The following is a 16,937-nucleotide window of genomic DNA, read 5'->3' as shown; positions in this document are numbered from 1 at the left end:
AGGTGGTGCCTATCAAGCTAAAATTTAAGGCCAAGCAATAATGTATATTAACCCACCTTAGTCATTTATTCATTCAAAAAGCTTCTATGAATGAGGTGGCTACAAAGGTCTAGGCACTATGAAGAAACTGGAGTTTAAATGGTGAAAAAAGTAGAAAGTTCCCTCCTCTCACAGAGTTTATACTTTGATGTAAGCAGGCAGTAAACAAGAGAACAAATCAGATTAGTCTTCATGGTGATCACTTTTATTAAGTAATGGGAAAGACAAGAAGGGAGAGAGGAACAGGTAAACAGAGGGAACCACTTTAGACTAGTTGGTCAGGGAACACCTCTCTGGATGGTGACAAACTGAAGCCTAAATGGTAACAGAACTAGATTAAAGAATAAGAGATACCAAGTGCAATGATCCTGAAGTAAGGAGAAATCTGTAGCAATTAAAAATAGAAAGTCAGGGTTGGGGATGTGGCTCAAGCAGTAACGCGCTCGCCTGGCATGCCCAGGGTGCTGGGTTCGATCCTCAGCACAACATAAAATAAAATAAAGATATTGTGTCCACCGAAAACTGAAAAATAAATATTAAAAAAATTCTCTCTCTCTTTTCTCTATCTTTAAAAAATAAAAATGAAAAAAGAAGGTCAGTTCCTGGAGAAAAGGAATCAAGGAAGAAAAAGCCAGAATTCTATTAGCATTTGTAGCCTTGGTAATGACTGGATCTCATTCTCAATGGAGAGCTGTAATTGGATTTACTTCTTAAAAAGAATTATTGGAGAATGGAATCTCAAAGGGCAAATGTGAAAGAGAATCCAGCCTAGGTACTCTATCAGTGGGCCCAGGTGAGATGACAGCAGCAAAGAGAGATAGAAGTGGTCAGACTGGGGTTAAAGTCTACCAATGAAGTCAGAACACGCTGATGAACTGATATGCAGGATGAAAAGAGGAATCAGATATGGCTCCCATGTTAAGGTTTCAGCATCTGGATGATGACTCTCAATGGCATGAACTGCTATGGTGAAGAGTAGAGAGCAAGGGGTGGGAGAGATGAGATTAAGAGTCAAGAGTAACTTTCCTAATCCCTAAGAGATGAGTTTAGCAAACTGATCTTGATGGGTGAAGCCCTTCTGACATGAAAGTATCCTATAAATTCTATGGCATTTACCCTGCCCCACCCCCATTCTCAAACCAGATCACTAGCCTGTATAATCATTGGCCCTTATGCATCTGGATCCCACCTTTTCTCTCGTGGCCCATTTCCATGTGGCACTCCTCCCTCCCCTTCATTTCTCTCCATTTCATAGGAACCTATTATCTCAGATTTCTAAGTCCTCACCCAACCTCTTTGCCCATACTTCTTTTTTCTTTCCTATACCTCTGGTTCTTGTCTATCTGTTCTACTTTCTCCCCTTCCTGTACATACTAGGTCAAGGCTGAAATAATTCTAAGCATTTCAGTTGCCAAAAGGACATTTGCCAGTTTCCTTCCAGTTCCTTATTAGTAAGGTAATTTCTAGGAAGATGTGTCATCTTTGGACACTATTATAATTTGGCAATACACACAATGACCAAACCTCATGTTCTGAGAATTCAGGTTTCTATAATTTTCAGAAGAAATCAGGTTACAGAGATAAGAAGTCCTCAAAATATGAATGTTTTACAGTTTAAAGTTGAGAAGCTAACTGGAATGTAGTTTCCACATGGTAACAAAACATTATAAAGGCTTCTAACACATACTGCTCATCAATCAATACCCCTCATGTATTTGAAACAAGTACAGAGCCAGGAAAGGTTTCTGAAGCTGTGGGGGAGGGCCACATTAACAGTTCTCAATTCTCAATGCAAAATTCTGTTATTCCCCAGGGAATGACACAGGGACTGCCTAAAACTTCAGAGTCCTTCCCATCCCTCTCTACCAAAAGGAACAAGGCCAACTCTGGAACTCTCCCAGAAAAACCACATAAGATTAGTATAAAGAGGTGTTTTGCTCGAGCAGCTATTATTATCTATAATTTTTAAAACTTAGTCTTAAAGAAGTCAAGTTATATCCAAGGTTTAGAAACTAAATAAGTATAAGAATCAGGGTTGGAAGACAGGTCTTGTTCCATTGCCTTAGCACATCTTTAGTTCAGAAATTTCATATTACTTTTCAAAGATATTTCTTTTGGAACCAAATGCCAAATGTTTTCTCTGATATGGGGATGCTGATCCATAGGGGATGGGGGGGGGGAAGGGAGGAATGGAGGAACTTTACATAGGGCAAAGGGGAGGGCGGGGAAGGGTGGGGGCAGGGGGACAGGAAAGATGTGGAATGAGATGGATATCATTACCCCAGTACATGTATGAAGACACAAATGGTGTGACTCTACTTTGTGTACAAATGGGACAAGAAAAATTGTGCTCTGTATGTATACCATGAATTGAAATGCATTCTGCTGACATATATAACAAGTCAGAATTTTACAAAAGTTTTTAAAAGTTTTAAAAAGTTAAAAAAAAGATATTTCTTTTTGGAACAGATTCCTACAGATATTATTTTTTTTCTTTTTCCTAACAAGAGCTATTAATAAAAGTAAAAAAAAAAAAAGTCATCACAAAATTTATTTAGCAGAAGGTCAGAAAAAAAACTGGCCAAAATAATTAGGAAAAAAATATCAAAATTTCAAAGTTTCAAGTGGAAGTTTGACTTTTTAACACAGCAGTGCCATCATTTAAATGTCACCTCCTTTTTAAACTTCTAAATCAGAAAGATACTTTTGAGAAGAATTTCTCTGTTAAGAAATAAGATTGTTTCAGTCCTTCTACATAGAATAAGAAACCAAAATACCAAACAAATAAACCGAATTGGACAATACTGTCTTTTACATTCTGCTATGCAAAATTGCAACTTACCATATCTGTGCTAAAACAGGCTGAGGTAATCCAGATTGAAAAAAAAAGTTCCTTGCTTGATCACCTGTAAATTAAGTGAAAAAAGTTTCAGAAAAACAAAAGTTGCTGGAATTCCACTCCTAGCAAAAAAAATCACAAAAATAAGAGTGATAATCCTATAAATATTGAATTGAACATATGATAAAAGCCAAATCGTGAACCTATAAGCAACAGTAGAATGAAACCATCAGCACTAACCCAAAACCTGAAGGCTCTGAAAAATCATCTCAGAAACGGCAAACTATTTGCTGGGATAGGTTGTCCACTTTAATATGCTACTAAGAAGTTAGCTACCCCTTGTGAATACTCTAGACTGGATACCGAATGTCCCCCATAAGCCAATGTGTTAAAGGCTTAGTCATCAGGTTGGTCCTGGGGAAAAGGGGGGTTGGAACCTTTTAAGAGGTTTGGCCAAGTGGGAGGTCTCAGATCATCAGGGGTGTGCCCCCAAATGGGATAAAGGGACTCAGCCCTTTTCTCTTCCTTTCTTTTGTAGCAGGCCCTGAGGTGAACAGGTTTCTTCTACCAAACACTTTCACCATAATGTACAGTGTCACTATTGGCCCAAATCAACAGTGCTACTCAGTCACAGAATGAAATCTCCAAAAAATATGAGCCAAATAAACCTTTTCTTAAGTTGATTATCTCAGATATTTTGTTACAAATAATGGAAAGCTAACTAGCACAATGACAAAGCACATCTACAGATCTACAGGAATCCTTAGGAAACAACTGATGAGCCATTCTTCTACTTTATTTATTTATTTATTTATTTGCATTTTTAGTTGTAGATGGACACAATACATTTATTTTGTTCATTTAGATTTTTTATTTGGTGCTGGGGATCAAACCCAGAGTCTCATTCGTGCTAGGCAAGTGTTCCTCCACGAGCCATAACCCCAGCCCAGATATTTCTACTTTATAAAACATTCTTTGCAACTCTCAATACCTAATGCTCCAAATTTGGGGTACTTCTTATATATTTATGGAAAACATAAAACAATTACATTGATTATGAAAATAAATTAGGGAGAGCTATGATATAAACACAAGCACAAATATTTCCCCAGGAAATCCATAACCCATTTTTCCTAAAGTGAACTCCTGAAGAGTAATCAAACAGGAAAGACAGCAGAAAAGGCAACATATGAAAGGAACTTTAGAGAGATAGGAAAAGTCCCTTTTAAATAATGTTCAGAATCTGTTAACAGTTTCCCAAACCAGCTCAGGACCAAAACTGAGCAAGTGTTTTAGCTTTAGAGCCACAGTCTACCCCTCCCTTACTTAAAGAAAACAACCTGGCCCTTTGAAGGTAACCAGTTGCCATCAGTGATATGCCCCAGACAAGTAAGTGGCTTGATATGCACAAAGAATACAAACAAAGTTTGAATGGATAAGAGAAAAGCAATCATAAATTACAGGCTCACGGTTAATAGCAAAACAAGTCAACTGTCTCCTTGGTTATATGTGTCAACCTCTGGTTATATGTACATAATAGATTTCTAGAAATATATGCACTAATGTTAAGTAAGACTATGAAAATAGTGACTCCCATTACCAGTAATAAATCCAGATATCGGCTTTAAACTATGGAACTGCTGATCATGCTTCGCTCTTTCCTCAACAGTTATGGCCCAGATATCCAGGCTGCCTACAGGCCAAATAAAAGATAAGTTATTCAGTGAGAAAAACAAGGTGCTCACACACACACAATCCATAGCACTTTCACACCCACACAATCCACAGCACTTCCAGGTTCTATCAATGTGTAATAAATGGTTTGATAAAACAAAATCTGCTTGTCTTTGGAAGGAATGTATACAAAGTTAGAAAATATAAGGAAAGCAGAACCAAAACCAAATTGGCATAATTCAATTTTTTTAGTTGTAGATAGACACAATACCTTTTTTATTTTTATGTGGAACCGAGAATTAAACCCAGTGCCTCACACATGCTAGACAAGTGCTCTACCACTGAGCTACAAACCATAGCCACCACAAATTCCTTTTTTAGAAGCTTGTCTATAACCCTATAGTCAGGATTATATGAAGATAGTAAATTCATAATTTATTTACATATATCTAACCAACAGATTAATTAAAACTTAAAATTGCACCGCCAGGTGCCTTAAATGTTATAGTGAAAAACTAAGAAATAGGTAAATGTGTAAGGCCATGGGTTCAATTTCCAGGACCAAAAATATATATATATATAGCATTTAACAATTTCCTAATAAGGTCAGGAAAAATTACCTGAAAACATATTTTATGCAGATTGTTATGTTTCAAATAGATAAACTAAAGTAAAATAAGTAAAAATATCACACTTCAAATTCAGGCTTTGAAAAAGTAGAGAATAAATGATCCAGACACTTCACCAAATAAATTGAAAAGAAAAAACAGGGATAGAGGGAAGAGTTCACAAACCAAGAGACTTAGGAGACAGATGAACTACCCTGCAACACAGGAACTTTATTTGAATCCAAATTTGAAAAACAACCTTAGCAAAAAAAATATCAAGACTATTAGGGAAAGTAATTATAAATTTTATAGATATGACAATGTAGTATATAAATTTTTATAAGTTTGATAATGGTATAATAGTTATGTCTTAAAAATGTTATTTTCTAGATAAACATCCTAAAATATTTATGGAGGAAATAAAATGATGCCTGGGAGTTGCTACAAAAGAATCCAGATGAAACAATATTGGCCATGAGTTGATAATTATGGAAGCCATATGATGGAGTACATGAGGTCTGACTTATTATTCACTCTAATTTTGTCCCCCCTCCCCTTTTTATCCTTTAGCAGCACTGGGGAATTGAACCCAGGGCCTCACACATGCTAGACAAGAGCTGGCCAATTCATTCTACTTTTTTTTTTTTCTGAAATCTTCTATTATAGATAGTAAGTTTTTAAAATCTGGCCCTGAAGTACATTAAAAAAGAGAAATTTCCAAAAACTTACCACCAAAAGGTGTTGGAAACTGAGCCATGGTTCTGTTACTTTTGCCTTGCTAATTGGGGCCTGTAATTGAAATGCAACAGTTACGTTTATGAAAAATTCACTCCTGTATACTTAATTATAAACACACTAATTTATGGTCTTTATCAGAAGACAACACTAGAACTGGAGTATGGCTCTACAAATCAAAGTTACAATGAAAGGGTTTCATCCTTTTATTCTCTGAATAGACTCAGTGTCAGATATAGTGATAGACACAGGAATGCCTATTGAGACTGGCAACTTGAAGCTATCAGAGGCGAGTAATACCATTACCATAGGACAGCCTATTGTATCATTAGTGCTATAAATGTTACTTTTTAGGTTTTCTTTTTCTCCCCTCAACTGTCTGGATACACCACTCCATCAGTTTGATGGTTACAGTACCTTAATATTGAGCACTTGTTGTAAATTGTACATTGTAGTAGGTGTTTTATAGGTCTTATGCTCCACTCACTGTCATCCCAACTCTGTGAGACAGGTACTATTACCACCATCCCCATATTACAGATGAGGAAAATGAGAACAAGAAAGGAAAGTTGTTATGGTTTGTATATGAAGAGTCCCCTAAAAGCTCCTGTGTTAATGCAGGAATATTTGAAGATTAAGTGGTTGGATTATGAGAGCTATAACATAATCAGTCCATCCTAATTTGAATGGACTGATTGGGTGGTAACCGTAGGCAGAAGGGGCATGGTTGGAGGTGTCACTTGGAAGGGTCTCATTTTCCCTGTGTCCTCTCTCTACTTCCTGACTGCCACAGAGTGGAGCAACTTCCCTCCACCATACACTTCCACCAGGATGTTCTGCTTCACTTTGGGCCCAGGGGAATGAACTTGGCTGAATATGGACTGAATCTCTGGAGCTGTGAGCCAAAATAAATATCCCCTTTTCTAAGTTATTCTTGTCAGGTAGTTTGGTCACAGTGACACAAAGCTGATTAACATAGAAGTAATTACAGCAATACCATACATTTGGTGACAGTGCTGGGATTTGAGCAAAGGCAATTAACTTCACAGCCTGTTTCACCTACGAAAAACATTCTCTGAATTGCTGTTCAAAGATTATGAGAAAGGAGTAAACAATACATACTCCACGAATGTTTGCTCAGAATACAAACACGTATCTAATGATCCAAAACTTTCCATTAGACATTATTAATCATGAACAGAGATATGAAACAAAGACAGTCCACTTTCCTAACTTAAAAAAATGCAGATTTAATGAATATTTTTTCCTTACACTTTAGTTTAACATAGTAAATGCACAGTTGAAAAAAAGACTACCAAATACTCAGATTAAAAAATTTTAGGTAAATTTAAATCTAAAAACATGAGAATCACATGCACCAATATACTTTGATTTCAATTTTCAATATGTTCATGAAATTTCTCCCCACTATTATACTTTCAAATTTCCAAAAGCATCTTCTCATTCTTGACTCTATTCCTAGTACTTTCTCTATTTTTAAAAATTTTAACTGATTCTTTGGTTCATTTTGTTTTTTAGTTTTCATTCATTTCGTGAATCATTCATTTCCTCCAAGTTCCTTTTTTGTTTGTTGGCAGGCTAACTGATTAGGTGTCCTTCACTTTTGAGGATTTCATCACAATCCAATGATCCTTGGATGCTCCTTCATTTTTTATTTACATATGACAGCAGAATGCATCATAATTCTTATTACACATATAGAGCACAATTTTTCATATATCTGGTTGTATACAAAGTATATTCCCCCCAACTCGTGTCTTTATACATGTACTTTGGATAATAATGATAATCACATGCCACCATTACTTATAACCCCATGCCTCCTCCTTTCCCCTCCAACAACTGGACAGTCCTTCATTTTTAGAGTGAGGCACTAACTCAGATGCTTGGTTCAGGAGGAAGGCATGTTGACTGATGGACTGCTCCAAAGGATGACCAGGGGCACAGAGTTGCCTTTTCACTGGGAGACCTCATAATGCTAGTATTCACTGAAGCAGCCTGCCTTTGCCAGAAAAAGTGTTGGGTGGGATGAGAAGAGTACAGCATCATCTAAATGCTGGCCTGGGGAGAGAGAAGGTGAGGCTCCTACACTACAGAGTGCAGATGTCAGCCTCTTGCTTCACACCTCTATCCTGGAGCTTCTCTGATTCCAGCATATTTCCCACCTCCCCAGAAAAAAAAGGAGACTGAAGCAGTCCCTTTTCTGCAAAGGGTAGAGAACATTATGGTCCAAAAAAAATCTGAATGAGACATTTAAGGAGTTCCCATTTTAAGCTGCTGCCTTTGGGAATACCTGGCATGTCCAAGCAAGTGGAAGCCTCTCAAGACACCCTGGGGCAAGCCAGCACTCTAGCTCCTTCCTCTTTGTTGACTCCTGTAGGGAGTTAATTTCTATCCTCCTCTGTGAACTCTCTTACCAACTCCTTCATTCCCTTATGGTTTACAAAATACTGCTAAAATCTTTTCTCTAGATTTTCTCTACTGTTATCTTATGCCATCATATCTTATCTTCTACTGTTCCTGAGTTAGCATCTATTGTGCCTCCTGTATGATTGTGGCAACCTTTAAAAAAGAAGGAAGAACATGTCGTCAGCCCACGATATTTAGGTGGGTACCTGAAAATTCAGTTTTGAACAGGATTACTTCTTATGACAAGTCCCTTAGAAGCTGCAGGTGCTGACCTCTTCCTTCACTGCTTTTCACTTCATATATTATACAGGCAGGTAAAATTACCTGGTAATTTTCTAAAACTTATTTTTGGGGCGAGGGGTGCGCCAGGGATTGAACTCAGAGGCACTAGACCACTGAGCGACATCCTCAGCCCTACTTTTTGTATTTTAGAGACAGGGTCTCAACTGAATTGTTTAGCACCTCGCTTTTTGCTGAGGCTGGCTTTGAACTAAAGATCCTCTTATCTCAGTCTCCTGAGCCACTGGGATTACAAGTATGTGCCACCATGCTCAGCTCCAAAACTTTTTAATGAATTTTATCTCACTCAGTCCTCTTAAAATTCTTTCAAAACTGACCTACCATACACCTTTTTATTGAGCATTCAAAAAATGAAAAGCCCCAAATTTTTAAATCATACTAAAACAAATATTCAAAATACAGAAGAGGAAAATGCATTCTGTTCATGTTCATTCTGGTTTACTTCAATTCTTCACTGTTCATGCAAAATACAAAAAAAGTTATTGATTTCTTTGTACCCAGTCAAGTTATACTTTATCCATATTTTCTTACTAGTGCTAATCCATCTTTCAAGGTGAATCTCTTGAAAGATTTTAGCCTTATATTATTAGTTCAAAGTGATACAATCAAGCTATAAAAAAAAGTTGTAATAGCAGTAATTTTGATATTGTCTCTGATTCTTGTGGTGACAGTTTTCAGTACTTTGTATTTTAATAAGTTAATTTTTAGCTGTATTTTGGTAGTCTTTAGAGTGTTTAGGTAGTTTCCTTCTATTCCTATTTTACTTAACATTTTTAATAATTAACAGCTGGGGGGTGAGTGCTGAGGTTGGAACCTAAGGTCTTGGGCATGCTAGGCAAGTACTCTACCACATCCCCAGTCCCTTCTTTTCTTTCTTTCTCTTTTTTTGAGATAGGATCTTGCTAAGTTGCCCAAGATTCTTCTGCCTCAGACTCCCAAGTAGCTGGGATCACAGACTTGTGCCAGCTTAAATATTCTTTTCAGAAGATTTTCTTCTTAAAATCTAAAATAATCATGTATTTTTCCTTTAATTAATATCCTAAATTATAGTGATGTATTATCTAATATTAAATTATCCTAGGTTTAATTTGCTAATATTTTCTATAGAATTACTGCTTGAAAAGATGCTATGCTTAATTCTATGCAATAAAGTTGCAAATATAGAGGGAATGGATACACTTCTACTTCCCTATAAATTTCTAAAAGTAACCTTTAAGAAACAATAATGCATCACAGATATAATGGAATTATAAAAACATAAAATTAAAAATAAGAAAAAAATTATTTTGGAAGTGAGTTTGAACTCACCTTCTAGGAACAAATATAACCTGTTACCAAAAACGATTCACAGAAAAAGGTCAAACACTTCTCAATTTATTTTATGAAGCTAGCATTCTCTTAATTCTAAGTTATGATAATGAAAGCATTAAAAAATAGGCCATTCTCACTTATTGAGAAGGTCATAACTAGACATAAGTATAACAACTTATGACTTGAAGTATACTTGAATTATCATCAGTTCCTGCAATGCACCCAAGATGATTTGCTGTTTACCATCCTACACTGGAATTTAGTAAACAACTACCTGTCCTATGTGAATCTCTTCCCTCAAAGCCTTCACCTTATGACCAACATTAGACTAAATTTATCTTTTGGTCCTTCTGACGGCTATCTCTACTTCCCTTGCATCTTACATCTATTAAGTGACAAGCAAATGGACTGCAGAGTCCACCCTGCACCTGCCACTAGTGATACTGTACCTTTCTCTTGCTTCCCCTCTCTAACTCAAGCCCTATTCCTTTAGAGTCAGTGTCTAGCTATTAGTTAGAACCTAATAAGAGCGAAATCACTCAGAGGTATAGAAGAAGGTGTGCCTTCCAGGTTTACCTACTCGCAGACAGCCAAATGCTGCTGAAGCATGAGGATTAAATATCCCCACTGTCTTCCTTCTGCCCCCAGGTCCTTCCAGTACCATTCACAGGTGGGTCCTCCACAACTCCCTGGGAACCCCAGACAAAAGTAGCAACATGTAGAGGAAGAACTGAGGCCTGGAGATATAGCTCAGCTGGTAGAGTGCTTACACTTGGCCCTAGGTTCAATCCCCAGCACCATAAAAGAAAGAAAAAAAAAAAAAAAACCTGAGTCAAATCTTCCAAATCTTTCTCATTTTCAGGTCTATGCTATCTGGATAAAAATGTTTTGTTCCTATTTTTACATATATTTACAATCTGCATTACTATAATTTAAAAAATAATTTGTGAAGGGCCACTATATTCTAGAAAAATAATCACATATGTAAGATTTTTAAATGTCACACACCACAGTTTCAATTCTGCTAGAGAAGTACAAACCCACCACAGACCTTTTGCTTAAATAACTAAAACTAAAAACTCAAGGCAAAACACACACAAAAAAAGTTCCCTGTGGACCATAGAATGTAGAGAAAACCAGAGAGGAGAAAGCTGAGAAAAGGGACCTTCCCCAATTTTGTAAATGAACTACACTAGCCTCAGGCTCACTCCTGAGCAGTGGATGTACAAGACTAATCTTGGAAACTCAACTGAGAATGGAATGCCTCTCCACACACAGCAGAGAAGACCTGGAGACCACACATAAACAGATTAAGTGCCTGATCAACTGCACAAACAGCATTCTGCCAAGGTTTACCACAGCCCACAGAATCTATACCACATGAAATTGACATGTCCAGGATAAAATCTGAAATCACTTGATATAAAATAAGTAGGAAAATATAACTTTTATTTTTAAAAATGCAATTAATATGTGCCAACTCTAAGATGATAAAATTTGAAATTATCTCACAAAGACTTCATTTATTAATTTTATTTATTTTTTTGGCAAGACCAGGAACTGAACTCAGGACCTTCCACATACATGCTTGCAAACGTTCTACCACTGAGCAACATTCCCAGCCCATATCAAAAACTTTAGATCAACTATTATCCCTATGCTCCATGAGGTAAACACAAAAAAAGAATGGAAAGACACAGCTTCCCATTAGACAATGAAAAATTATTTAAGAAGAATCAAATGGAAAATTTAGAGAGAAAATTAGATCTTAGGGAATGAAGGAAGATCAACAGAAATGGCAAATATCTGCATGAATATAAAGTTATTTTTTCTTACTAACCTCTTTAGGATTTGTAAACTGTTGAAAAGTAACTATTGCAACACTGACTAGGAGGTGTTTCCATATAAATAAAATATAGATGACAGTCACAGAATAAAAGTCTGTGGAGGAAGACTCACTACGGCTATATTCTACTTGACATGTTCAGTATTAACTTGAGGGATACTATGACAGCTTAGGTAAATACATTTACCTTCAGTCCTCAGTACTGCAAAAAAAAAAAAAAAAGAACTACTTAAAAATGAATATAGGAGCTGGGCTATAGCTCAGTTATAGAGGCACTTGGTTCGATTCTCAGCACAACATTAAAAAAATAAATAAAATAAAGTTATAAAAAAATTAAAATAAATACAAACAGATACCCCAAAAGAGTCAATAGATAACAGAAAATCAATGCTAAAAATCCACAGAAGCCAGGAAAGAAAAAATTTTTAAAAAATCAACAGGCAAAAATTTTTTTTAAATGATAATAATAATCATAAAGAATGGAAAAGAAAAAAACTGAAATGTCCTTATTGACAACCTAGTTTTTTTACATAAAAAATCTAGAAAACAATGACTAGCATATAAATATTATAGAATATTTAGCAAATTCACTCAGCAATTTAGTAGAATTGCTGGATAAAAGATAATATATCAAAAATCAGTTTAATCCTCAGCACTGGGGTAAAAAATGTAAATAAACTGAATTCTTTTTTTCCCACCACTCAGGTTTTATGTTTATTCACATTAACCTAAAAGAACTTAATTCTGTTGTTTTTTTTTTTTTGATTTTGAGACAGGATATTGCTAAATTGCTTAGGGCCTCACTAAATTTCTGAGACTGGTCTTGAACTTGCAATCCTCCTTCCTCAGCCTCCCATGTCACTGGGATTACAGGCATGCACTACCAAGATGATGTGAATTCTTATATATTAGCAAGCAGATAATTAAAATGTAAAATTAAGCAAAACAATCCCATTTATGGTAGCATCAAAAATTATAAAATTCCTAGGTACAATTTTTAACAAAAGATATATATAGCCTCTGCACTAAAAACTATAAACTATTGCTAAGAAAATTTAAAGTCTAGAGATTTTAAGATTCAATACAGTTAGAATGGTAATTGGCTCCCAGTGCATCTATCTATACATTCTATGCAATTCCCATCAAAATTTTTAGTAGAAATTGGCAAGGACAGAAATATATAGCAAATGTCCTATAACAACCAAAGAGTTTTTTTTTTTAAACATCAAGTGTACTTTTTTTTTTTTTGAGAGAGAGAGAGACAGAGAGAGAGAGAGAGAGAGAGAGAATTCTTTAATATTTATTTTTTAGTTTTTCGGTGGACACAACATCTTTGTTTGTATGTGGTGCTGAGGATCGAACCCGGGCCGCACGCATGCCAGGCGAGTGCGCTACCGCTTGAGCCACATCCCCAGCCCCCCAAAGAGTTTTTAAAAGAACCAAATTAAATGATCTACCCTATCTGATTTCAAGATTTACTATAAAGCAACAGTAGTCAAGACCTTTGGTACTAGTGTAAAGATAGACACCAAACAATGAAAGAGTTCAAAAATAGACTCACATGTGTTTGGCCAATTGATTTTGTCAAAGTTGCAAAGGCAACTTGAAAGAGGGAAAAATGTCTTTTCAACAGAGCTGAATCAACTGGATAACCATGTGGAACAAACAAAACAACAAAAACCCACACTGATCCATACTTACATTCCACATAATCTACAAAAATTAACTCAAATGTAAGACCTAAAACAGAAAATATGTTCATGATCTTAGGATAGACGATTTCTCAAAACACAAATGAGCATAATTTGTTTTTTAGACATTGATGGACTTTATTTTATTCATTTATTTATATGTGGTACTGAGAAATGAACCTAGTTGCCTCACACAAGCGAGGCAAGCACTCTACTACTGAGCCAGCTCCAAGCATAACTTTAAAAAGAAAACAAAATGGTAAATTCGGCTTCATTAAAGTTAAAAAATAAAAATAAATCTGTAAATATAGCAACTTAGTAGGCTAAGGATAGCAAGTTCAAGGCCAACCTTGGCAACTTAGTTAGACCCTGTCTCAAAATAAAAAAGGAAAGGGCTGAGGAAGTAGGTCTCCAGTACCACAAACAAACAGAACAAAACAAACAAAAAACTCTAACTTCATTTTCATAAAAATCTAAACCCATCAGTGATTACTTTAAAACTAATCAGAGATTGTCTCGGAGATGAGATGAGAGAGAAAGGTCAGATTTCACAGAAGCATAGGAAAGCTTTGGAAGAATCCAAGTGTTTTCTCTCTAGAGAATGTTAAATAGCTCCACAAGTATATGCCATGGCCCTGCTGACCTAACCACACACTAGTATACAGTGATGAGCCACATGTTTCAGTCAATGATGAACCACATATAATGGTGGGCCCATAAGATTATATAACACAGCTTAAAAATTCTCATCAACTAGTGACATTAGAAGCCATCATAACATCATAGAACAATGAATCAATATGTGTTAGCAGTGAGGCTGGAGTGAACCGATGAGCTTCCAGTCATGTAAAAGTATGGCAGGTACTATCATGTATATAGTACATAAAACTCAATAACAAGTGACTATGTTACTGGCTTATGTACTGACTATACTACAATTTTTATTATTATCTTAGTATGTACTTTTTCTATATATTAAAAAAAAAAAGTTTACTGTAAAACAGTGTGCTGTGGAGTGGAGGTATAGCTCTGAGGCAAAGCTCTTGGACTGGATCACCAGCACGGCAAAAACCATCCAAATAAAAAATTCTATGCTGTGTTCTGTCAACCATGGCCACAGACATCTCATTATGTCTCTTGATCACATCATCTTCCCTTGTGGTTGATTTAATCTCACGTTTTGTTTATTACAGACCTAAGAACAACAGGTATATCCTGGATATACACTGTATACATGTGTAAGAAGGCCTCTACAGGCAATCTAGTTTTTTAAATTTGCTTAGGTTTTTCTAAGTACATGCTGTGATGTTCACACAAGGACAATAATCACCTATAGGGACAATTATTTCAATTTTACCTCAATAAAATTTTTTAAGTCATAAAGCACAAAGAAAATACACAGAACAGGTCAAGAGATCTTCAATCCTAAGAGTTCAACACAAATTAGAATATATATACAATATGTTAATGGAATTCACATCTTTCTCAGAGAGGAGTAGCAATTCTCAATAATTATCAACAAAAGTTTTAACTTAAAAAATTTTTTGGCTTTAATCACAACATAAAAACTTAATTGAAAGAGTAGAATAAATGATAGACAATAAGGCTTCTGAGCAAGAATTAAGCAATAGATCTCAGGTTGTGAATAGGAATCTTTGATATCATTTAGTAAGTCTGACAAAGAAATTTCTTTCTTTGAATTTTTTTTTTTAGAAGTGGGATAGGACCGAGTCTATAATGAACCAAAATGTTTTATTGGAAAATACAATTACTCATTTTAAATTAAACATGTGCAGTGTTTTTTTGCGATGACTACCCATTGTTAAAAATACTGAGACCAGTGGGGTAGGGAGGAGGAGCATGGGAAGATTAGATGAATTCTAGATAGGGAAGAGGGTTGGGAGGGAAAGGGAGCGGGCAGGGGATTAGCAAGGGCAGTGAAATGTGATGGACTTCATTATCCAAAGTACAAGTATGAAGACTCGAATTGGGTTATATATAAACAGAGATTGAAAAATTGTTGTATATATGTGTAATAAGAATTATAATGCAAAAAAGTACATGTATAAAGGCATGAATTGGCGAGAACATACTCTATATACAAAGATATGAAAAACTGTACTCTATATAGTGTAATAAGAACTGTAATGCATTCCACTGTCATGTATTTAAAAAAAATGAAATCAATAAAACTAAAAAAAATAATAATGAGACCACTGATTTTCTAAATATCTTTGTAACCAAGTAAGGAATGCATATACGCAGATTTTAAACTTCACATAAATGGGGGAAATGCCTGGAAAGTATAGAAAAAATATTATTTGTTAAAATGCCACAAATAAAAAATTTATCCATCTCTGAAAACGGAAATCAAATTCTACATATATCCTAATTCAAAGTATTACATATTTGAACAAAATCTGAATATGACAGAAGATTGTATACTGATATGTGTAAATAAACACATGTTCTCCTAGAGGCAAAGCCTATAAAATGAAAGCTTTCAGGAAAAAAAAATAGAATTATTTTCATTATCATAGCTAAGTAAAAATATATAGTTATGTCTCATTAAGGCCTTTCCATTTAAACTTGAGTTGTAGCCAGCTATAGTGGCCCTATAATTCCAGGAGCTTGGGAGGCTGAAGCAAGAGGATCATAAGTTCAAAGTCGGCCTCAGCAACTTGGCAAGGCCATAAGTAACTTAGTAAGACCCTATCTCAAAATTTTAAAAATAAGGGCTGGGGATGTGGCTCAAGCGGTAGCGTGCTTGCCTGGCATGCGTGCGGCCCGGTTCGATCCTCAGAACCACATACCAACAAAGATGTTGTGTCCACCGAGAACTAAAAAATAAATATTATAAATTCTCTCTCTCTCTCCCTCTCTCACTCTCTTTTAAAAAAACAAATTTAAAAATAAAATAAAAAGGGCTGGGGATGTGGCTTAATGGTTAAGTGCCCCTGGATTCAATCTAATCCTTGGTACTACCAAAACAAAACAAAAAGACCTTCAAGGGCTGGGGCTGTAGCTCAGTGGCAGAGCACTTGCCTAGCATGCGTGAAGCGCAGGGTTCAATCCTAAGCACCACATAAAAAATAAATAAATAAGTAAACAAAGTAAAGGCATTCTACCCATCTACAACTACTACAAAAAAATTTTTTTAAAAACCTTCAAGCGGGGCTGGGGATGTGGCTCAAGCGGTAGCACGCTCGCCTGGCACGCTTGTGGCCCGGGTTCGATCCTCAGCACCACATACAAAGATGTTGTGTCCGCCGAAAACTAAAAAAAAATAAATATTAAAATTCTCTCTCTCTCTTTCTCTTAAAAAAACAAAACAAAACAAAAAACCTTCAAGATATAAAATTTTCAAATGTTAGTAATATGTAATCAAAAGTTAGTTTTTACTTTCAAGTCAGAGTTTTAATATATTAAATAAATTTTCGTCTTCTCATTTGTAATCAGATTAT

General features: G+C 35.6%; 1 protein-coding gene across 13 annotated transcripts in view; it reads right to left on the bottom strand.

Annotated features, from left to right (window-relative positions):
* The window catches only part of Itsn1 (intersectin 1), a 219,128-nt gene that overhangs the window by 148,140 nt on the left and 54,051 nt on the right, over positions 1-16,937 (bottom strand). For 12 of the 13 annotated variants that reach the window (XR_013437001.1, XR_005734566.2, XR_013437002.1 and 9 more), the window contains 3 exons: positions 5,890-5,949; positions 4,479-4,571; positions 2,882-2,945 (listed from right to left, as the gene is read on the bottom strand). The exons of the other annotated variant lie outside the window; for it this stretch is intronic. Coding sequence is in view for 9 of the 12 variants with exons in the window: in XM_021725314.3 (XP_021580989.2) it covers positions 2,882-2,945; positions 4,479-4,571; positions 5,890-5,917 (185 nt within the window). In the remaining 3 variants the exon portion in view is untranslated. The remainder of the gene's footprint in view (positions 1-2,881; positions 2,946-4,478; positions 4,572-5,889; positions 5,950-16,937) is intronic. 13 annotated transcript variants of the gene reach the window in all.

Source organism: Ictidomys tridecemlineatus, chromosome 3, assembly GCF_052094955.1.
Source record: "Ictidomys tridecemlineatus isolate mIctTri1 chromosome 3, mIctTri1.hap1, whole genome shotgun sequence".
Taxonomy (NCBI): domain Eukaryota; kingdom Metazoa; phylum Chordata; class Mammalia; order Rodentia; family Sciuridae; genus Ictidomys; species Ictidomys tridecemlineatus.
This window is presented reverse-complemented; position numbering and strand designations above follow the sequence as displayed.